Source organism: Erpetoichthys calabaricus, chromosome 13, assembly GCF_900747795.2.
Source record: "Erpetoichthys calabaricus chromosome 13, fErpCal1.3, whole genome shotgun sequence".
Taxonomy (NCBI): Eukaryota; Metazoa; Chordata; class Cladistia; order Polypteriformes; family Polypteridae; genus Erpetoichthys; species Erpetoichthys calabaricus.
In genome coordinates this window covers 118,975,127-118,998,776 of record NC_041406.2, presented here as the reverse complement: position 1 = coordinate 118,998,776, position 23,650 = coordinate 118,975,127, and the positions used below count along the sequence as shown (strand labels likewise).

The 23,650-nt window shown below is 39.1% G+C and overlaps 1 protein-coding gene across 3 annotated transcripts in view; it reads left to right on the top strand.

Annotated features, from left to right (window-relative positions):
* bbs9 (Bardet-Biedl syndrome 9) overlaps positions 1 to 23,650 on the top strand; it is a 425,985-nt gene that overhangs the window by 4,719 nt on the left and 397,616 nt on the right. For all 3 annotated transcript variants that reach the window (XM_051935893.1, XM_051935892.1, XM_051935891.1), the window contains exon 3: positions 23,057 to 23,207. In XM_051935893.1, coding sequence (XP_051791853.1) covers positions 23,057 to 23,207 — 151 coding nt within the window. The remainder of the gene's footprint in view (positions 1 to 23,056; positions 23,208 to 23,650) is intronic.

Sequence of the window (23,650 nt, the reverse complement as noted above, 5' to 3'; positions counted from 1 at the left end):
AACATTGTACTGAACATCCACAGTTTTAATTGCTTGATGGAAGGAGTGAATGTACTGATTTTAAGTTTTACTAACTGCTCTCTTTTTGTCAGAAGATTTTATTATCTAATGACGAAGCTCTTCAGAATCAGGATAAAATTCTAGCTTCAAACACTAGTATAGTATTACATTCCTAAGTGACATTAATTTATTAGACATTTCTATTTGTATTCATTAGCATTTCAGATTTTAATCCATAGTATTTTTGGATCAATTAAAAGAAATGTATATAATCAGCTTTCGAATAAGACAAAATTCCATAAATCATAATCATTGCGCATTTTGTAACCATGTTAACATATCACTGTATTTAATTTTGCTTTACCTTTTAATTTAGTTTGAGAATCTATTAGATCTTGTTAAGAAACAATTAACATATAACATTTGTGCAGATTGGGATTTCTTGCAGAAAAAAATAGGATAGAAAAAATTGCATAATAGCAGTTACCTGTTCATATAAGAAGTTTTAAACAAATTACAAGCCATGTTCAAGTTTACGATTATCCTAAAATGTTTAGTAGTAACTCAGTTATTTATATTTTTTGTAAGAATGGTATAGTAGCTGTTGTACTTTTTGATGTGTGTTGTTTCCTTACTGACTGTTTATGTTGCTTTATCTTGGCTGTACTGAAAGTGCTATGTGTGCACCTGGGATTGGTGTTTACTATGTTAGAGCATAATCATTGTTTGTGCTTGGCCTTGTGAGTATCCTGGGATTCATTAAAGATAATAAAATCTCAAAGGGTGCTGCATTGCTCTGAAAGCAAGACTAATCTATGTAAATATGGCATATCGTCAAAAAATGTTAATTAGTGTTTCTGATTATTATAAGCAGTGGGGCTCCATGATACTGAACACCCAGACATTATCCATAAAGTAAGCCTTGGAGCTTCATAGATTTTGGCTTCTAGGCCTCAATCTTACTGAAGACTCCATAAGCAATCTACAATAACAGCATTTATTTATGTAGCACATTTTCATACAAAAAGTAGCTCAAAGTGCTTTACATAATGAAGAAAAGAAAAATGAAAGACAAAATAAGAAATTAAAATAAGACAACATTAGTTAACATAGAAAAAGAGTAAGGTCCGATGGCCAGGGGGGACAGAAAAAACAAAAAAAAAAACTCCAGACGGCTGGAGAAAAAAATAAAATCTGCAGGGGTTCCAGGCCGCGAGACCGCCCAGTCCCCTCTGGGCATTCTACCTAACATAAATGAAATAGTCCTTTTTGTAATTAGGGTTCTCACGGAAGGACTTGATGATGATGGTCATGTAGACTTCTGGCTTTTAATCCATCACTGTTGGAACATCACGGTGCTTTGAGTAGATGGTGGTGGCACAAGCCACCACCAAAATGGCACCGGAAAAGGAAACGGAAGAGAGAGTAGGGGTTAGTACAGATTTTAGAGCCACCATGAATCGTTATTATAATGAATTGGATATACAGAGTATCAGGATTTAAATTACAGTGAACTTATGAGAAGGCCATGTTAAAATAATGTGTTTTCAGCAGTTTTTTTTTTAAAGTGCTCCACTGTATTAGCCTGGTGAATTCCTATTGGCAGGCTATTCCAGATTTTAGGTGCATAACAGCAGAAGGCTGCCTCACCACTTCTTTTAAGTTTTGCTCTTGGAATTCTAAGGAGACACTCATTTGAGGATCTGAGGTTACGATTTGGAATATAAGATGTCAGACATTCCGATATATAAGATGGGGCGAGATTATTTAAGGCTTTATAAACCATGAAGCAGTATTTTAAAGTCAATCCTGAATGACACAGGTAACCAGTGTAGTGACATCAAAACTGGAGAAATGTGCTCGGATTTTCTTTTCCTAGTTAGGATTCTAGCAGCAACATTCTGCACTAGTTGCAAACGATTTATGTCTTTTTTGGGTATTCCTGAGAGGATTGCTTTACAGTAATCTAGCCGACTGAAAACAAACGCGTGAACTAATTTCTCTGCATCTTTCAATGATATAAGAGGTCTAACTTTTGCTATGTTTCTTAAGTGAAAAAATGCTGTCCTAGTGATCTGATTAATATGCGATTTAAAATTCAGATTACAGTCAACAGTTACCCCTAAGCATTTTACCTCCGTCTTGACTTTTAATCCTAATGCATCGTTTATTTCTAATAGCCTCATTGTATCCATTATTGCCAATCACTAAGATTTCAGTTTTCTCTTTATTTAGCTTGAGAAAGTTACTATTCATCCATTCTGAAATACAAGTCAGACATTGCGTTAGTGAATCAAGAGACCCCCGTATCTAATGACGAATTTACTATGTCAAGAATATTATCAATTAGCACGCCCGATATTTCTTTGAAAAAATTTGTTGGTATTGGTTCAAGGACGCAGGTGGAGGGCTTCAGTTGAGAAATTATTTTATGTAAATCAGGTAAATCTATCTTAGTGAAAGAGTTTAATTTGTTTATAATGGAATGCTGGGGTTCAGGAGTATCCTTAGTGTTGGGGAGATATACTATGTTATTTCTAATGTCATTAATTTTTTGATTGAAAAATACAGCAATAACCTCACAGGTTTTACTGGAATTACTTAGGAGGCATTCCTTTGAGTTACCTGGGTTTAACAGACGATCAATCGTCGAGAATAAGACTCTGGGATTACTAGCATTGTTATTTATAATCTTAGAGAAATAGCAGCGCCTCTCAAGACGGACTGTGTTATTGTATTCTGTTATTTTAACTTTTAATATTTCATAGTGGATAGCTAGTTTAGTTTTCCTCCATTTACGCTCAGCTGTACGGCATGTTCTCTTTAAATCAGACACTCTTTGGGTCTTCCATGGTATAACAATGCTAGACGATTTTTTAACTGTCTTTTCAGGAGCAACTATGTCAACAGCAGCTCTCACTTTAGTATTAAATCTTTCCACCTTACTATTTACATTCTCCTCGCTATTATGGTTGGCACTATAAATGGACTGATTGCTTAGAATGTTTGTAAGTTTTAAAGCTGCTGATGAGTCAAAGAAGCGTTTTTTAACAATATGCTTCTCATGAGTGTTTTCTATCATTATTTCTATATTAAAAAGTAGAAGAAAATGGTCTGATAGACCCGTATCAATGACCTGCTTTATATCAACTTTTAGTCCTTTAGTAATCACTAAGTCTAACATATGACCTGCTTTATGTGTAGGCTGATTAACAAGCTGTCTCAAATCAAGAGAGTCCAGGAGGTTTATAAATTCTTTTACTTATTGGTCACACTGATTATCTATATGAAAATTAAAGTCGCCGACTATTAAGAGTGTGTCATAGTTCGTAATTAAAATTGACATTAAGTCAGAGAATTCCTCAAAGAAAGACGCGTTGAATTTAGGAGGTCTATACATGGATAATACTAGAACATGAGAATCTCCATGGATAACAACGGCTAGATACTCAAAGGACTTGAATTTACCAAAACTGACATCTTTACACTTTAACCGGCTTGAGTAAATGTTTGCCAAGCCACCGCCTCTCTTTCCTTGGCGATCCGCACGAGTAAAACTAATTCGGAGGTGCAGATTCGATTAAAACATCTGCGCCATCTGAGCTAAGCCACGTCTCATTTAGTGCAATAAAATCTATTTTTCTGTCACTAATAAGATCGTTGATAAAAAATGTCTTGTTAGTTAAAGCTCTAACATTTAATAGTGCCATTTTTAATGTTTCGGAGGGGCAGAGAGGAATACTATGTGCGTTATTGATATTTGGAACAGGAACTAAGTTATTTTTATTAGTGCCGCTCTGTGTATATTTTTTGTTTAATCTATAGTCTGTTTTTATAGTTTTAATACATTGTTCATCTAAAGTAGTAATTTTAATTAAATTATTGGTGTTTATGCCGTATTGCCTAGATTTTCTACGTGCATTGAGCTTGGTTATTACAGTATTAATGTTGTGCACTTTTACGGAAGATTTTATTAAACAATTATGTCCTTGCCTACAGTGTTCATAAAGGGTGTGGTCATCTGAAGTGATGATGGTTCAGAAACCAAGATTAACACTGGGGTGCCAACTCGGCTTTCCTCGTTTTCTTGCAAACTGTAAATGAATCAGTGATAAATGGCATGAATACCAACAAAAGTGTCGCCCTCTGGCATTCTAACAAACAAATTGCTGCCTATCAAGGCTTTTTTTTTTTTTTAAAGGCTTTGCTTTGGGCTTGAAGGAAATCCTTATCTTTGCTCTCTATTCAACTATTGATGCCTCCTTCCAGGTGGCTGGGCTTATGTGGTCCTGGGAACAGAAGGGATGGAGTCAGTTGCCCTCACTGGGCAGTTTTTCGTTATTGTGAAGGCAAAGGAAGATGACATAGTGGCGGCACCCCCTCTCGTCTGCTGTGGTATTACATAGTTGAGAGGAATCCAGATGGTGGCCTTCTGACATGCACGCGAGATAAGGAGTAATTGCTAAAAATTGCATAACTGGAAGTAGAGAGCAGAACTATGAAAACCCCTAGCATAAAATAACACTCACAGTACCAGTGCACAGGCCGGTCATGACATCCAGCAATCTTGAGGGGATACTGCAAAGTCTCAGGATGTCCCACAGGCCAGCTGGATCAACTGAGTTGAATGCTATACGAAAATTGACAAAGGCTGCAAAGTAACAAGTAATGATACCAGTCTCCCAAATGGAAGCAAAGATTGCTTGCAATACCAGGAGGACAGCCTTACCACCAGCCTGGAGAAGTTCACCCTGGATACCATAGATCCCTGTAGCCTTCCCTACCTTCAGCTGGTTCACCACCTGTGCAATCTCAGTGAGATTGGGTAGTTCACAGCTAATTGGAGGATCAGCCTCAAGAACCGTGGACCCAGAGATATCCAACGTCTTAGCCGGACGATCAGCTTTAAACAGCTGCTCAAAGTAGCCAGCCCAGTGAATCACAACTACAATGTCATCTGTAAGGACCGCTCCATCAGCTGCCCTGACTGTGACTCTCTGAGTAACAGATTCGGATGGGTGTAATGCTTCAGTTCTCCTGTAAGCAGGACGTGGGTCACTAGACTATAGATAGTTTGTCACTTGCTCACAGATTTCTCTAACAAATGCCTCCTTACTTGCCCTCGCAGCCATCCTTCTTGTCACTGAAGGTCTCCCACATCACATTAGGATTGGCAGTCGCACCCAAGTCTGTAAGTTTCTCACACAAACTGCATGCAGACTTGTCAGAAACAGCCTGATCTTGTAGTCTAGCCAGGTCCAGCCCCATTTTCCTAAGTGGCAGCCTAATGGATCTAAGCTGGATCTTCAGAATAGCAACAACAAGTCTGTGGTCTGAATTCACAAACTGAGCACTTCTGTAGACACTGCAGTTTTGTAAGAGCCTCCAGTGTCTGCCCACTAGGATATGATTGAGCTCATTCACCGTACCTTCAGTATTGGAGTACCAAGTCCAACGATGCGCCTCAGGGCGCTGGAACCAGGATCCAGCGATTCGCAGCCCCTGACTTTTTGTGAAGTCAAGGAAAATGGAGCCACTTTCACCATGGTCACCAGACCTATGGGGACCAAGACAGTCCTCATAGACAGCCCTGTCAGTGCCAGTGGTCGAATTGAAGTCACCCATGACCAGAGGAGTGTCCCTTCACAGGCATCCATCAACCACCAAGGGAAGTTGCAAATGAAATGTCTCCCTCACCAAGACATCACTCACCATGGTCGGAGCATACACTGAGACAACAGACAAGGCACGTAGAGAGTGCCGTAATCTGAGTCTCATAAAACACTTGTCGAAAGGGGCGACATCGGACACCATCGGAAGGAGCCGATCCGCCACAGCAACAGCTAGGCCAATAAAACGTGTACCCACCTACAGAGATCTGGCCAGTCCCAGGTCTGTGCACCTCCGAGAGTGCCGCCATTGAAATATGGAGTTTACACAGCTCCTCCAACAACAGAGGGAGATGATGATCATGCTGGAGAGACAAGACGTTTCACGAGCCTACTCAGATGGGCCGCCTTAAATTGAGCCTTAAATTGAGACACGAGTGCTGCTTTTGACTATGTGGAAAAAGTAACTGCTTCCTTGACTCTAATAGCTGGTATTGCCCCCATAGGCAGAGACAATATCGAATAAGTGTTTCCTTCAGCTGTCTAAATGTTTGTGACATCAACTGGGAGAAAGTTATTCCCACTCGTTGTTTGGGTTGCATTTCAGTCTTTCGACAGATGGCCTCACATTTTCCTCTTTTAAAACTAAGATTTAATACTGGATTCTATGAGGGTCTTTGTCTGGTCTGGTGTTCATGGGCAAACTTTTTAATTTTTTTTTTTTTTTTTTTTTTGGGGGGTGACAGCAATATTTTTGTCCTGGCACATCGCTGCTTTTCAGCCATGGCAACACCTTCCAATAGGTCTTGTTGTGAAATTCTAGTTCTTAGAGACTTTTTTATCATCTTGCATTCTGTTTTGTTGCTGAACTCGCTTGGCCTGGACTGGACAAGTTGGCAGTTGTTTGAAATCTTTTCCACAATAATTTTTAAAAAATTTTTTTTATTGATTTTATTGAAATCACACAACATTCCATACAAATAGATCAATTTTACAAGAATAGGATTGAAAACAAATCAACCCCCACCCCAGAGAGAGAATGGGCAGCAGAATAAAACTTAAAACTAGTAAAAATAATCAAATAGATAAATTAATAAGTGAATATAGATAAATGGAGAAGAAAAAGGAAAAAAAAAAGAGAATAGGGAGAGAATCTGCTTCCTCAGTGCTTTAAAAGCTTATTCTAAAATGTTATTAATTAGATCCTGCCAGGTTTGGAAACATTTCTACACAGATTCTCTAAGTGATAATTTTATTTTTTCCAATTTCAAATAATATATAACTTCAGTTACCCACTGACTTAAAAGAGGAGAGTTAGGATTCTTCCAGTTGAGCAAGATAAGTCTACGTGCCAATAGTGTAGTAAAGGCAATTACAGTTTGTTTGTCCTTCTCCACTTTAAGCCCATCTGGAAGTACACCAAACACAGCTGTCAGTGGCTTAGGAGGGATTGTGACACCAAGGCTGTCTGACAGGCATTTAAAAATCTTGATCCAAAATGATGTTTATTTGGTGCAGGCCCAAAACATGTGACCCAGTGAGGCTGGAACTTGATTGCAGCATTCACAGGTTGGATCTTTCCCTGGAAACATTTTGGACAATTTTAAATTAAGCGAGACAGATGTGCTTGATATATAATTTTTAGCTGAATAATTGTATGCTTTGCACATTTGGAGCTTGAGTGAATTCTCTGCATTGCTGCCTTCCACTCCTTTTCTGATATGTTGAGGAAGAGATCCTTTTCCCATTGTCCTTTTGGATCTTTGAAAGGGAGGGACTGTGAAATGGTTTTATATATTGCAGAGAGATGATCTTTTTAAATCCCTTCCCAGACTTGTAGGCATCTATAACATTGTTTCTGAAGGCCTCTGAGATCTCATTCCATCTAGGCATGGTGATTGCACATACTTCAATAACAAAGAACAAACCAAACTAAATGTCTTGAGTTTAAATAAGGCAGGATCCTCCACTATCCTCTCTAATGATATTCTAAATCATTTTCTCCTGATGCAGTGCACCTGATTTTAATTTTAGGTGCCTGAGGTAGTGATAAATATAGGGGTATAGTTTACTTTTTCCATTTGCAAAATTTGCATTTAAATTATAAAATGGACTACAAAATGTAAATGAGGCATGTTGTTTGTTAAAGTATATTATATCTCCTTTATCTATAGATATTATTTAAAAGAAGATGAAATCTCGATATATTCACATGTGAAAAAAGAGAAAACCTTTCATGGGTTGTGCTTAGTTTTTCACTTAACTATATACTATTAACAGAAGACATAAAGTACCAATCAGTGTGTCTAATGAACATGCATTCTAAAGTGAAGTATATTCTGTAAATTTTAAAAAATAACTAGCCCACTGTTGTGCTTTATAATTGAGATGAAGGCAGGTGTCTTTTTATAAACAAAAACCTTGCAACATACTGAAAACTAAATTTTTTCAAGTCAAAAATGTTATTGAGTATTGACCTGCGTCTTTAGATTACATGCATATTGCAAAACAGAGTATTCATGTTGTTTTAAGATAATATAAACAGAACAATCAAGTCATTCTTAAGAGATTACGATATTTTAAAAGGAGATGAGTTGTAAGCTTTACTTCACAAACTACGCTGTTTGTCTACCACTGTGTCCCCCTTCAAGCTCTAGGAGCATGGATTCATATCAAGTCATTGCCAAGTGTTGTTATTGACATTGAATGCTGATGCCCAAATGTTAATTGCTGTTCCTGTTCTGTAGACAACTAGACAGTAATAACTGAAAAAGTCACATTTACTATATTCTTTAATTATACGGAAGCACAGTGTCTTCCTTAGCGTCTTTTAGCCGGGCGTAAGGAAGTGATGTCTCTGTTCTGAGTTTCAGTGCAGTCTGTGTAGTGCTGCTAAGCGTACAGCTGCTCCCTTCTTGTTCAGTACATAGCAAACCTATATATATATTATAATATAATATACAGTTGTCTAAGCTGTTAAAGTGACCCCTTCTGCTGTTCTTATATTTTCTCATATTTGGACCTGCATCCATATTGCAAAAAGTGTTCAGAAACCCTTGCAGCACACACTGTGTCCTGAGCAAATGTTTTGTCTCTGAATTGTTGAGGGTTTTGTTAAAGTGACACATCTGGCATTCCTTTTTTTTTTTCATATCTTGCCCTGCCATAGTGCAAGTGTACATTGAATATCCAACAGGCTCTCATTTTCCCACTCAAAAGTCTTATTCATAGGTAGTTTTAATTCTTTCCAAACATTTTACCAACATGAGCAAAAAAAGTGTTCAGAAAACAGCACTGCTCAGTTATTTCAGAAAAGAGACGCCATAAACTAATGAAGGTGCAGCGTCAACTCCTGATGTGACAATTTCAGACAAAGACATTGTAGAGGCTGGGCCATCAGGGGAAATCTCTTCAGCACACAGCCCTGCCAATTGATAAATCTAAGCACCGCTTATCCAGCATAAACAAACAATGGTTTAAAGATTTTAATTGGCTAATGGTCAAAGAAAATGGTATGTGGTGCCCATTGTGCCTGAAATATTCAAACAAACACCCCCCCAACGAGGGGTTACCTTGGGTAAATGTGCCATACACAAGAATTCAAAAAGAAATCTTGCTGGACCATGAAAAAAGTAAAATGCACATCGAGTCTTCTGCTGACCTTTTAGGAAAGCGTGTACTAGAGCAAACTGGAATCAGTCAAATTGAAAGATCTCTATCTGTGTTAAATAATTTACAGAGAGATGCCTTTGTGGGAGCTTTAAGATCCATGCATTGGTTGGCAAAAAAATGAGTTTCCACATACAACATTGTTTGAAAAGCTGTTGGAACACTGTAAAGAAATGGGTTGTTCCTTTTTACAGCATCTCAATGTTGGTAAAAATGCACATTACACCTCTGAAAGAATAATGCAAGAGCTGCTGAATGTCTCAACATCAGAAATAAAGTCTAATATACTGAAAATACACACACACAAATTTTTTTTAGTATTCTGTGTGATGAAACCACTGATATCTCAGTTATAAAACAATTAATTATTTACATTAAATATGTTTGCCAGGTCACTAAAGAAGTCAGAATTAGTTTTGTATCAACCCGCAATATGATTGATGGCAAAGTGGAGACTATAACCAACACACTAAGTGAAACTATGGACACTCTAGGCTTGAAAAGTGCTAATCTGGTTGGATTGGACTAGGGTCAAATGGAGCGGCTGTTATGATTGGGAAACAGAAAGGTGCGGCAAAACTGCTTAAAGATAAAACATCTGGACTGTTGGTCAACTGCCACTGTGTAAACCACCAATTGGCCCTTGCAAATGCCCAAGCAGCAGCTGCTGTACCTTATTTAACAAAACTGAACGACATCTTAAGGCAGCTGTTCAATTTCTTCCAAAATTCTTCAGTTAGGATGGCTGGTTTAATGGAAATTCAAAATATTCTGAACATTCCCCAGATTAAGCTGAAAATGGCCAGTGACACTAGATGGCTGTCTCATGACTTTGCAGTGCAGTTACTACGACAGTGTATGATTGTGGTGTAGCAGGTCCACAACTCAAGTCAACAGGGCCACTTTTTAAATAAATAATCACTGCACTCGCGTCTTAGATAGGGGTAGTGGTAGTGTGGCCGGAGCGGTTCCCGGGTGAATTCGTGATGCGGGTGGTCCTCGCTTAAGTGCACAGGTGAGGAGTCATTCGCATCCAGAATTGATGCCGGGAGCTGCTAATTGCCACACCTGATCCACACCCCCGTGATGAATAATAGAAGCGCGAGGCGGCTAAGGGGAAAGAAAAGAAAGAATTGGAGGTTAATGGAGAAGAAGGAAGCAGGACGGAGAAAGCCGGTGAGAGAGGGAAAGTGAGCAAGCGAGCTCAGACTTGCGCTGTTTGTAGGCAGCTGGGAGAGGCGAGCCTGAGTGGGGTGTTTGGCCAGCACCCGAAGGCGGGAGTGACCGGGAGAAGGTTGGCTTGCCGCAGTGGGAGTTGGGGACTTGGGAAATGGTAGCCCCAGTGTGAGCGTCCTGGTCGCTGGTGAGCCCAAGTCTCAGTCTGGGTGAGCAGAACCGGAGCCAGGGATCGGAAAAGCCACCAGACCAGTACTGTGAAGAAGGTCAGCTGCATGTAGGGTGACTCCCCTGGCACATAGCCTGGATGGGAGAAACAGGGGAGTCACCACTAAAAGAATGCATCGGGCTTTGTTTTAAAAGACTGCTTCCAGCCATTGTTTTAACTTAGTTGTTTTTAAAGGATTTTTTTCTAGTGTGTTTTTGACCTCCACAATTCACTGGTTTTTATGGATTATTTATTTATTAACTTTGATGCACTGCACTTTAATTTGGACACTTTGTTTTTGGTTTGTTGATTTTAAATAAAAACACTTTTGCACTTTTTGCACCATCCCCTTGCTTCATTGTTGTGCCTCACTGTCCAGCTCATCAATGACATTACCGACAGTGTCGGGTTCGAGAGGTCCTAGAAGGAAGATGGGAGCATGGAGCGGAACCCGCATTGTCACAATGATGAGTGTCATAGCTGCGCTGGAAAGAGAGGCCACTGAACGAAATGACATCACAGCTGAAGGATTAAGCAGATGTATTAAAATATACAATTTTGTTTCCTCTCTGATGATGCTTTCACACATATTACCTTTGTTGTCCAACTTATCTAAGGCTTGGCAAAGGCAAGATGTCAATCTTACCGAAATTGAGCCAATTTTTCTTGCCACAAAATTGTCCATCATGGAGTTGAAAGACACTCCTGGGAGATATTTTCAAAGCCTTCATCATTGTCTGGCAGAAGAATGGTTAGATCTCTGCATTGTTTATACACAGAGTGATGTAATGTCATTAAAAACTGCAATCTATATATATAATTCACTAAGCCAGGAAACAAGTAGCCGACCATGGAAAGCACGCCGGAAGGGGCGTGGATTCACTAAACCGCCGACAAGTAAGACGCCAATGGCGCACGCAGGAAGGAGCCACGCCCATCAACTCTTAGACCATTGGATACGACGAAAAAATCACAGTCACGCCCACCAACTCGGACGCGATGCCTCGAAAAACATGTCATTTCTGTTTGTCTGTGCCACATTCCACTTGCAGCTCTGAGCTACGTTGACTTTTCATTAGTCAACCTCAGTGGAATCTTGGTTCACACAGAGGCAGCGCGAGAGAGAGACAGAGGCACACACAGGCAGGCAGAGAGAGAGAGAGAGAGAGAGAGAGAGAGCGCGAGCGAACACACACACACACACACAGGCAATGCCCGCCTCGAAAAACATGCCGTCATTTCTGTTTGTCTGTGCCACATTCCACTTGCAGCTCTGAGCTACGTTGACTTTTCATTAATCGCATTAGCACACACACATACAGACAGAGAGGCAACTCCAGAGAGAAACAGAGGCATACACAGACGCACACACACACAGAGGCAACGCCACAGAGGCAGCGCGAGAGAGAGAGAGAGAGCGCACACACACACACATACCACAGGATCACCTGTGACATTGCCTTCACATTGTTTTCCTTTTATTTATAATCCTGTTGAGCACATCAGACACCCAGGCAAACAACACTGAATAATCAATACCTCCAATTACTTTGCCCGCCCCCACTCCTCACCTGAGTCGGTTTCGTCTCTGTTCAGCAGTGTTTGCTAAACTCGGTCCTGGTGAACCCCTGTGGCTGCAGGGTTTTGTTCCAACCAGATTCCTAATCATTAATGCCAGTGAAACTCATCCGGGATAAGTCGGTTTTTCAAACGCAGCCGTGTAGCAGATTAGTCTAGCAAGATGTAATAATCCCAGATGAATGCGCGGCCTCGCGCTGAGTGAAAAGCCAATATATATTGAGTCTACAAAACATGATCACCAAGTCTTTGATAAAAGAACGGGCGCATTTTTTTCACACAAGCTGAGTGGGTGGGTGTTAGTTAGTTAATTAGCAACTGGAAGGATTAAAAAACATTGAAAAAGCGGCGCGGATTGGTTTGCAGCGTGTAAAACAGTTTGTTTGTCGCGTATAATTTGCTATCCACACAGGGACAAACCGGGAAGTGAACCCACAATGTTCCACAATGCACCGGGCCACATGTTCATTTTTTCCCCTGTGCTTAAAAGACATTAAAAAACTGTTTCTCAACTGTGACTCCCGAACAACTCAGTACACGAAAAACGGCCAGAATCGCAAACAACAATGAAAACTCTACGTGACTCACAGGTAGTGATGTGCCGTTCTATACTAAGGTTTCGACACTGTGTCGAGCTTTCAAAGCACTGCAGATTTTAGTACTTGATCGAATAATGACATCTGTGATTTAAGGATTTCACATTTTCTTTCTCAAATGTGCTTACCTATATCATGGCAAAGTACAGGGATAAACCTTTATTTTCTGTCTACTCTGTTTTAATTAAGACAGACCAAACAAAACATTTAAGGCTATTAAATGTGATCTCAAGAAAAGATCAGGGTTAATTATAATACTAATATTGAATGTGAGCTATGGACCCGCTATACCACAGGAACACATTGCCTTCAAGCCTGCTCTCGCTCACTGTAACATACTGGCTTTCTCTCTCTCTCCTCACTCGCTCACACACTGCACAGGGGAGAAATGCCTAAACCACGAGTCTACACTGTGAGTGCGATGATTATTTATTTAAAAATGGGCTTTTGAAGGGGAGGTGTGGACCCGCTATACCACAGGATCACCTGTGACATTGCCTTCACATTGTTTTCCTTTTATTTATAATCCTGTTGAGCAGATCAGACACCCAGGCAAACAACACTGAATAATCAATACCTCCAATTACTTTGCCCGCCCCCACTCCTCACCTGAGTTGGTTTCGTCTCTGTTCAGCAGTGTTTGCTAAACTCGGTCCTGGTGAACCCCTGTGGCTGCAGGGTTTTGTTCCAACCAGATTCCTAATCATTAATGCCAGTGAAACTCATCCGGGATAAGTCGGTTTTTCAAACGCAGCCGTGTAGCAGATTAGTCTAGCAAGATGTAATAATCCCAGATGAATGCGCGCCCTCGCGCTGAGTGAAAAGCCAATATATATTGAGTCTACAAAACATGATCACCAAGTCTTTGATAAAAGAACGGGCGCATTTTTTTCACACAAGCTGAGTGGGTGGGTGTTAGTTAGTTAATTAGCAACTGGAAGGATTAAAAAACATTGAAAAAGCGGCGCGGATTGGTTTGCAGCGTGTAAAACAGTTTGTTTGTCGCGTATAATTTGCTATCCACACAGGGACAAACCGGGAAGTGAACCCACAATGTTCCACAATGCACCGGGCCACATGTTCATTTTTTCCCCTGTGCTTAAAAGACATTAAAAAACTGTTTCTCAACTGTGACTCCCAAACAACTCAGTACGCGAAAAGCGGCCAGAATCGCAAACAGTGATGCGCCGTTCTATACTAAGGTTTCGACACTGTGTTTTTAGTACTTGATCGAATAATGACATCTGTGATTTAAGGATTTCACATTTTCTTTCTCAAATGTCCTTACCTATATCATGGCAAAGTACAGGGATAAACCTTTATTTTCTGTCTACTCCGTTTTAATTAAGACAGACCAAACAAAACATTTAAGGCTATTAAATGTGATCTCAACAAAAGATCAGGGTTAATTATAATACTAATAACAAGAGCGATTTTAATGATACAGTACAAAAGTAAATACTAATTGAAAGAGCCGGGAGGCGTCTTATTTTGTTTAACTCTTGCTATCGTATAGTGCATTCTGCCTGTCGGCATTAGTTATATTTATATTTTTTAGACATCAGACACTAGAATCTGCTGCCAAACCCTTCTCTTCGTTGTCAGTCTGTACCTACGAAAAATAAAAGCAATACGACTTTTAACAGACGTCATTGAAGTGTATCATAACTTTCTGTAACGTTAATGAAAATGGCCAGGAGGAGTCACGAGAGAGGCGAGTGTCAAATGCTTCGAAGCTTCAATATGATTTCCGACACAATTGCTTCAAATGTGTTGATGCTTCGCGAGGCTACACCCCGCCCATCAACGTCCTTCCCCTCTCCTCCGGATTTTTCAAATGTTAATTTTTTCCCTGTGCTTAAAAATCATTAAAAAAGCGGCCTGATTATGCGGCGTATGGTACGCCGCGGGTTGGCTAGTATATGATAAATACCTAGAGACAGTTGTCAAGCACCTAGATGAAAGATTCCCTGACATGCCAATTATTTCCAACTTTTCAAAGGTTTTCAATGCAGAAACTCACGATTCAAGTGAGTCTGCTGAAATTCTTTTCAATCATCACTCCAAAAATGGTAGCCCTCCAAATTTAAAATATGAAAGTAGCAGGCAAGAATGGACAGTTGCGTCAAAAATTATCAGAAGTCTATCATACAAAGACTTAAGTCCAAAACATATTTTACTAAAAATGGCAACGACATCAGAGCTCAAAGAGTCGTTTCCAAATTTAGCCAAACTAGCTTATATTGGGTTAGTGATCCCAGTGAGCACAGCTGAATGTGAAAGGGGTTTTTCTGCCCTTAAAAGGATCAAGACTTGTGTAAGAAATCGCATGAATCAAAGCACGCTAAATAATCTAATGCTGATCTCCTTGGAGGGCCCAGATCCTGAGGACTTTGATTATGGGAAAGCTGCAGACAACTGGGCCTCTAGGAAGAAAAGAATAAATATTTAACTGAAGACACCTTCTGAAAATGAAAGTTGGTTTTGAAGAATATTTTAAAATTTTTCTTCATTAGGTTTCCCATACTTTTTTTCATTGTTTTAGCCTAAAATGAAATCCGAGCCCTGGCTGAATGACACAACTCGCGCTGTCAGACGCGAGTGCCGAAAAGCTGAGCGCAAGTGGAGAAAGGACAATTTGCATGTATCGTTTCAAGTATTGAAAGACTGTTGGCGTCGTTATCAGTTTATTGTGAAAGATGCCAAAAGAGCGTACATGTCAAATATTTTTCTGTCAAACTGTCACAAACCTCGTGTGTTATTTGACATTATAGATAGGGTTTTAAATGCTCCACAGAATGCCTGTATGGAACCTTCTTTTGAGACATGTGAGAAATTTTTGCACTTCTTTGTGGATAAGGTGAATAATGTTAGGGCTCATATACCTCTCACTGTTTATGACCCCTTAGCTGTTCTCCCCTGCTCTGCTGTTTTTTATCAGTTTGAGCCGGTGACTCTATCTTGTCTATATGAGATTGTTGGTCAGTTGAAGCCCTCAGGTTCTCCTTTTGATGTTGTCCCACCTTCTCTTTTTAAAGAGATTATTTCTGTTTTAGAGCCATCTGTTCTTGCTATTATCAATAGCAGCCTTTCCTTGGGCATAGTTCCTAATTTGTTTAAACATGCCATAGTGCAACCGTTGATCAAAAAACCAAGCCTAGATCCCACTGTGCTATTCAATTTTAGACCGATTTCCAAGCTTCCATTTCTCTCCAAAATTTTGGAGAGAAGTGTATATATTCAATTGAAAGCCTTTTTAGATGAAAGTGATGTGCTCGAAGTGTTTCAATCTGGTTTTAAGCCGCTTCACAGTACTGAAACCGCATTACTGAAGGTTTTTAATGACATCCTTTTGGCAACAGACTCGGGTGATTATGTGATTTTAGTTGTGCTCGATTTAACAGCTGCTTTTGATACTATAGATCATAGTATTTTATTATCTCGTCTGGAGCACTGTGTGGGCATTCGTGGTACTGCCTTGGCGTGGTTTGAATCGTACTTGACTCAAAGAACTTTTTCAGTGAGGCTAGATGAATTTAGATCTTCCTCTGCTTCACTATCATGTAGAGTTCCGCAAGGCTCCATACTTGGTCCTCTGCTATTTTCTTTGTATCTCCTGCCTCTTGGCTCTATTCTTAGAAAGCATAAAATTGCTTTCCATTGTTATGCAGACGATACTGAGGTTTATGTACCCCTCAAACGCAAGGATGCTTACTCCATACAAACTTTGGTTATGTGCCTAGAAGAGGTGAAAGCTTTGATGGCAGTGAACTTTTTAAATTTTAATGAAAATAAGACAGAGGTTATAGTTTTTGGTCCTGGGGGCACCAGTGGGTCTATTTCTACTTCTGCTCCTGTAAATTTGGGTCACCTTGCACAATATGGTACCCCTGTTATTACAAATTTGGGTTTTAGGATAGATGAGGATTTTAGACTGGACGGTCAGATCAGTGCGGTGGTGAAATCTGTTTTTTTTTCAGCTAAGACCTTTGGCGAAGATAAAAAACATTCTTTCCAAAGATCAATTTACAACAGTAATCCACTCCTTCATTACAATCCGGTTGGACTATTGTAATTCGTTGTATGTTGGTGTTAGCCAGTCCACCCTGTCTCAGCTGCAGCTGGTGCAAAATGCTGCTGCACGCCTTTTAACTGGCACGTGAAAGAATGAGCACATTACACCTGTATTATCCTCACTGCACTGGCTGCCTGTTCAGTTTAGAGTTAATTTTAAGATTCTTTTATTTGTTTTTAAGTCCTTAAATGGGCTTGCTCCGCCCTACCTCGCTGAGCTGCTGCATATGCACTCTCCTTCCTGCTCACTCAGATCAGCTGGTCAGCTGCTTCTGGATGTGCCTAGGACTCGGCAAAAGCTCAGGGGGGATAGGGCTTTTTCCGTTGTGGCTCCAAGGCTCTGGAATTCACTGCCGATCCACATTAGACAGGCCTCCTCACTGCCCATTTTCAAGTCTGCTCTTAAGACTTACCTTTTTGGTTTGGCGTTTGATCCTGTGTGAGCAGTTGATTTTACTCTGTTTTAACTCTGTTTAGTTGTTTTTACTATGTTTTAATTAGTTTTATTTATTGTATTTTATTTACTTATTTATTATTTTGTTTTTGTTTAAAATTTATTTTAATCTATGTTCAGCACTTTGGTCAGCGGCTGTTGTATGTAAAGTGCTTTATAAATAAAGTTGACTTGACTTGACTTGACTTTTCTTCCCGACAGTGACAATACTTGTGCCTCTTGGTTTATGTCATAACAATTGTTATTTAAAATTTTTGTTAGGGCTGAAGGATCCTGAATTGGATACTTCTTAAATTTAATAAAAATATTCTGTCACAAGTGTCAAACCTTAAAAAAGAAAGTCATATTGAGCATTGGAAAATAAATAATAATAATTAACTAATAAAAATAGTGCACATTTAATTTTCCCCACCACCAAATTTCCCCGTCCCGTCCCACTCGGCCACTTTTTCATGCCACCCAGCTGAAAAAAATTTCTGGGGAGAGAACACTGAAGCATTTCTTTATTTCGCATTGCCTGCTTCCTCAAGGTTCATAAAGTATGTGTATACTTCAGTGAAAGAGAATATTGAGCCTGCACATAGCGTGCAATCATGTGACAAAAACTGAACAGATGTTATAGGCATCCATCCATCTATCTTCCTAATCTGCTTATCCAAGGTAGGGTCGCGGTACAGCTGGAACCTATCCCAGCAAGCATTGGAAGCTAGGCAAGATCACTCCCTGGATGATGCACTGGTCTCTGGCAGGCAAACACACACACCAGGGCAATTTTTGCAACGCCATTTCACCTGACCTGCATGTGATTGTACTGTGGGAAGAAACTAGAGCTTCCGTGGAGAACATTCAGTCTCCATGTAGACGTGAATACCAGTGTCCATCCGCTTCCACTTATTCCTTCCTTTCTACCACTGAACCACCTTGCCGCCCAATATTGTTGTTATTATTAATATTATTGTGAGGGTAAATCAAAAATTAAAGGCAATTTGAAAATTATGTGGTAACTGTAATGAACAGAAGCTGAAGCAATACAGAATGTTCGTGCAGTGTTCTATCATTAGTCTAGTTCAAGCCAAGGTTAAATGAACATGGACTCTGCTGCAGGATTGCACCATTGTTGAACAATGCGGCGTAGTGAGAATTTTTTTTTGGTGAAGGGAATGATCCACTGTGAGGTCAGGTATCAAAGTGGGCACAACCACCCTTGTTGAAAGGTACTAAGAAACATTTTTTTAAAAATAGTTTAGGATTCTTGCAGGGATAATATATCAGAAATAGTGTTGAATCCACAATGTAAGGGACAGAATTCTGCTATAAAAATTCTCAAAGAGTAACAAAGCAAAGAGCATTGCTTGACCTATGAGACAATACAACAACAATATGCAATTAAAGGAAGAAACAGTAAACAAAAAAATGGAACATGATCTTAATAAAGTACCAATGAAGCATCACTACTTGAATAAAGGCTGATACTACACATTTACTTTGGTACTCAATTTCACACTTGAGCATTGTAAATTTTCAGTGTGTTTCTTTTTTTTTTTTTTTTTTTTGCTTCACTCTCAAGCTTTTTATTGGCTTTTTACAAGTGTCTTTCAAACTTTTTCAAGATTTTTTGGGCTTTTTCAGGTGTTTTTTTTCTCTCAAGTGTTTTTAAGTGGTTTTTAAGCATTTTTCAGCATTTTCAAATAAATTGAAAAATAAAGAAAATTAAAATTGATTTGACATTTTTTCCATTTTGTAGGCTTTGGTGTGTTGTTGTGTTGTGTTTCCAGAATGTCTTCTATGACTTTCGTGCTTTTAATCCTGGTGATCACATTACTGTAGAGCAGGTGTCCTGAGCGCCATAAATGAACATTTTAGGTTCACCCTGTTCTGCAGTAAAGTTGCCAAATGTACAATTCTGTATTCTCTGTGAAACATGCAGTGTCCTGAAAATTTTCAGCATTACACATGGGTGTTGCACCCTCCACCCCATCACTACTTATGTGCTTAGCATTATTTTAACAAAATAAAAAATGCCTCTTGCTGTCGGTGCAACTTCATCTAGTCTAGACTAGTAACAGCTAGAGGGTATTATGCAAAGCTGTAATCAACTCACAAAAAGCTGAATGTGCATTGTATACATTTAATCCTGCATGTGTTGAGGGTTTTGTTTCATCTGTGCAGTATAGCTTCACTGGGAGCCAGTGATTATTGCAGCAGCACTGGATCTAAGGCATGACATTCAGCTCTGCTCTGCTACTTTGCCTATTTGTTAAAACATATGTACTAAATTTTAACCCAATTAAAACTAAATGTATGCCTATAACTTTTGTTGAAATCTTGTCAGTTGATTGCAAGCTACATACCACAATCTGTCCCTCAACAGCTGTCGCTGGAAGACCAGTGCATGTGCTCGACAACATTAGAAAACTTTAACATTATACAAAGTTATTGTCTGTTATACCTGCATTTTTATCTCTCTTTAATATTGTTTTTTATCAGTATGCTGCTGCTGGAGTATGCGAATTTCCCCTTGGGATTAATCAAGTATCCATCCATCCAGTATATATTACTTAGTTGATACACTTTTTGGTAGCAAGTACAGTCTGGAGTCATCTTGGGTTTGATGCAACAAGCTTTGCACACCTGGATTTGGGTATTTTCTGCCATCCTTCTCTGCAGATCTTCTCAATCCATGTCCGGTTGGACGGAGACCATTGGTGGACAGCTATTTTCAGGTGTTTCCTGAGATATTCAATTGAGTTCAAGTCACAATTGTCTTTTTGGGGTTTCCCCATCTCCACTTAGGTTCTCTGGAGTTCAGCCAGAGTAACAATCGAGTCTTTGGTCACCTCTTGTACCATTTTCAATGCCATTCTCCTCTGAGTGCTCAGTTCCTAGAGACGGCCAGCTCTAGGAAGAGTCGTAGTTGTCCTAAGTGTAATACCAGCATTAACCATAGGGCTAATGAGAGCATGAGAAAAATCATTAAAAGAGGATATTGAAAAGGTGGTTAAAATTAAATATTACAAAAAAGGCCAGTGATTGCCCAAAAAGATTCTTGTAGTATTTTAGTAGTTAAAAACAGTGAAGGAGGAGAAGTGTATCGGGAACATTAAGGGTGAACTAAAATATACAAATATTGAATGTTCTGAACTTGTACTTTTCTGAAGTTTACTTGTGGGAAGAAATAGATAACCTTACAAAAATACCAGGACTACGAAGGAAGTACTTATTGATTTGGAAATTGTAATTGCTTAGCTTAAATCTCTGGGTCTATGTAGCATTTATCCTAGAGTACTTTGAGGTTTGTGAACACCTATATAAACCAATGGCACTTACAGTGCCCTCCATTATATTTGGGACAAAAATAAATTTTTCCTTGATTTACCCCTCTGCTCCACGGTTTAAAATTTTCAAACAATTCAGATGTGATTAGAGTGCACATTGCAGACTTTCACTTAACAGTATTTGCTTACATATTTATTTTGCAATGTAGAAATGGCAACACTTTTTCTACATCCCTCCATCCATTGTCCAACCCACTGAATCAAAACACAGGGTCACGGGGGTCTGCTGGAGCCAATCCCAGCCAACACAGGGCACAAGGCAGGAACCAATCCCGGGCAGGGTGCCAACCCACCGCAGACTTTTTCTACATGGTCTGTCCATTTCAGAAATATCATGTCTATGTGGCTAACTAGTGGTTGGCATCTTGCAGTGTGGCCACTGTATTTCTGTTCTTGAAGTCATCTGCGAATAGTAGTCTAACACATACACATCCACCTCCTGAAGACTGCTTCTGATCTGTTGGACAGGTATTTGGAGCTTTTTCTTTAACATACTGAGGATGATTCTCTCATCAGCAGTGGATATCTTTCTTCCTTGGCCTACCAGTGCCTTGGCAATTACCGATCTCACTAGTATTTTCTTTCTTCTTAATGGTATTCAAGACAGTTAATTTAGGTAATCCTAAGGTTTTACTGATGTATCTAATGGTGTATTTATTGTTTTTCATTGTTATAATGACTTCTTTGACTTCATTGGTACAGCTCCTGTCCTCATGTTGAACAATGGCAACTGCAGCCTCTGAAGGTAGTCTGTAGGTAGAAGCAAGCCCAGGTATCTTATATGCCTGCACTAATGAAGCAATGGAACACACCTATGTATTAATCAGAAACACCTGTGATGCCAGTTGTTCCTAAAATTCTGGTGCCTTGAAATTATGGAGTGGGAAGTTGACACCATGTATATAAATTATTGTAGTTTCTATATATTGTGACTGAAATGTATGCAAATACCCTCAAATTAAAGTCTGTAATGTGTACTTCTGAATTGTTTGATTTGTAATTTTATATTGAGGAGCAGAAGGGTAAATCAAAGAAAAATGTGTCTTTATACTAAACCGTATGGAGGGCACTGTATTTTTCAAAAATGTCTGCACTCTGTTGAAATTGAAGGGATGTTCCTAGCCCGGTAAACCACAGCGTAGAAAATCGTACTGGCCACCATGGAGTTGTAGAAGATGTGAAAGATATCACTACTCATAGTAAAGGAATGAAGTGTCAAGAAAAAAAGAGCCTACTCTACAGGTTGGGGATGAGGTGAAAGTAAACCAGTGAGATACTGGGATAAAATACTTAAACTCCTCCTCAAATGGAGTATCTCAGTGTCTTGTTTAGATGTGAGGTAAGAAGGGAGCTGGAGATAGATGACTGAGCTTTGTGCTCAGGTGCTGGGAAAAATGTGTCAGATTGAGTTGCTATTGACCCCAAGCAAACCAGCAAGGCTGGTGGTAAATCTGTGCAGGCAAAGCAGATGAGGCAGACTGCAGGGACGCTATTGGGCAGATGTGTAGGGAGAGCCTCAAAACTGAGATCCACACCTGGAACACTGTTTGTAGTGTCAGTTCTGTGAAGGAAAACAGCTGAGGGAGTAGTACAGATACAATTCCTGATGAGGAGGTTTGTCTGCTCACTTACAATTGACAGATCTCTGGACTGACGGAGTGTTTAACACCTATGCTGCATTGCTTTTTTAATAACAAAAGTAACCTTTAATATATAAAAGATAACATGAAATTACACCAATAAATAAAAAATAATACATATATGATTTTACACCACTACTATTATTAATACTCCCAGATTTGTTGCCACTGCTTTCATTAAGAACATGATAAATGTAGTCAAATTAAGCAGATTTAATTGCATGCTTTACTTTTTTCCTTTAAATTGTTTTGGCCTCCATTTGTATGTACAATCTTGCCATTCATATCTTTAGTGGATTATTCACAAGTTAACTAAACTCACTATAATGTTGGTGTATCTCACATTCATTTTGCAGGTAAACTAAGATGCAGGTTCCAAAGGAGAGTTTGGGATCGTGAGGTTGCAGAATTGTCATTTATCTTTGTAATTGAGATGTCTTTAGATGCTTTTGATACTCTGAACCTAGGCATGTGATTCATGTCTCGTCTTAGGAAAAATGTGGTTTGATAGTTCTTTTGAAAATTTCTGGACAGTTGATTTTTTTTTTGTTTTATTCTTCATTGTTTTTTCTTGGTACATCACAACCTGAAACTATTTTTTGGCAATTTTTATTATTTTTAAACTTTGGTCAGTTTTCTTCCATTAGCACATTTGGTTCACTTTAGAAACATCATTTCTTGTGTAGCAGTTAATTTTTCTTTTTTTTTGTTAAACAGACAAGATCATAGTGGGAAGCTACAAGGGATTTCTGCGAATTTTCTCTCCTCGTCCTTCCAAGCCTGGAGAGTCTATGGTGCCGCAAGATCAGATGCTTGAAGTGCAATTGAAAGATTCCATCATCCAAATAGAAGTGGGAAAATATGTCTCGTAAGTTGACAAATTAGAGGTTATGGATTTATAACTGCCAAATTGATGTGCTGAAATTAGTTTGACTTAAATCACAAGTCTTTGAAAATATCACATTCACTTACTGAGTAAAATTGAAGTAGAGGGTAAAGTATTGCAGGTTTCCACTGAAGCTGTAGTTCAGTTTATTTAAATAAAGCAATGAGCAAGGTAACCTTTGTGAGATCTGATGCATCACTTAAACATGTCTTGCAGTAAATAATAATTAAATAAAGCATAGGCTGAAAGTGGCAATGATAAAGAAAACATTGCCTTGTTTCACTTGATTCTTTTTTGAGTGCTTTACTTTCAGTTACCTTATTTGATTAAGTAAATTATTCATATATGTGTATTTGGTTTAGTGAAATGTACATCTATGATGATCTTACTTCCCTTGTTTTGAATGATTGAGTAATTACTGGGCA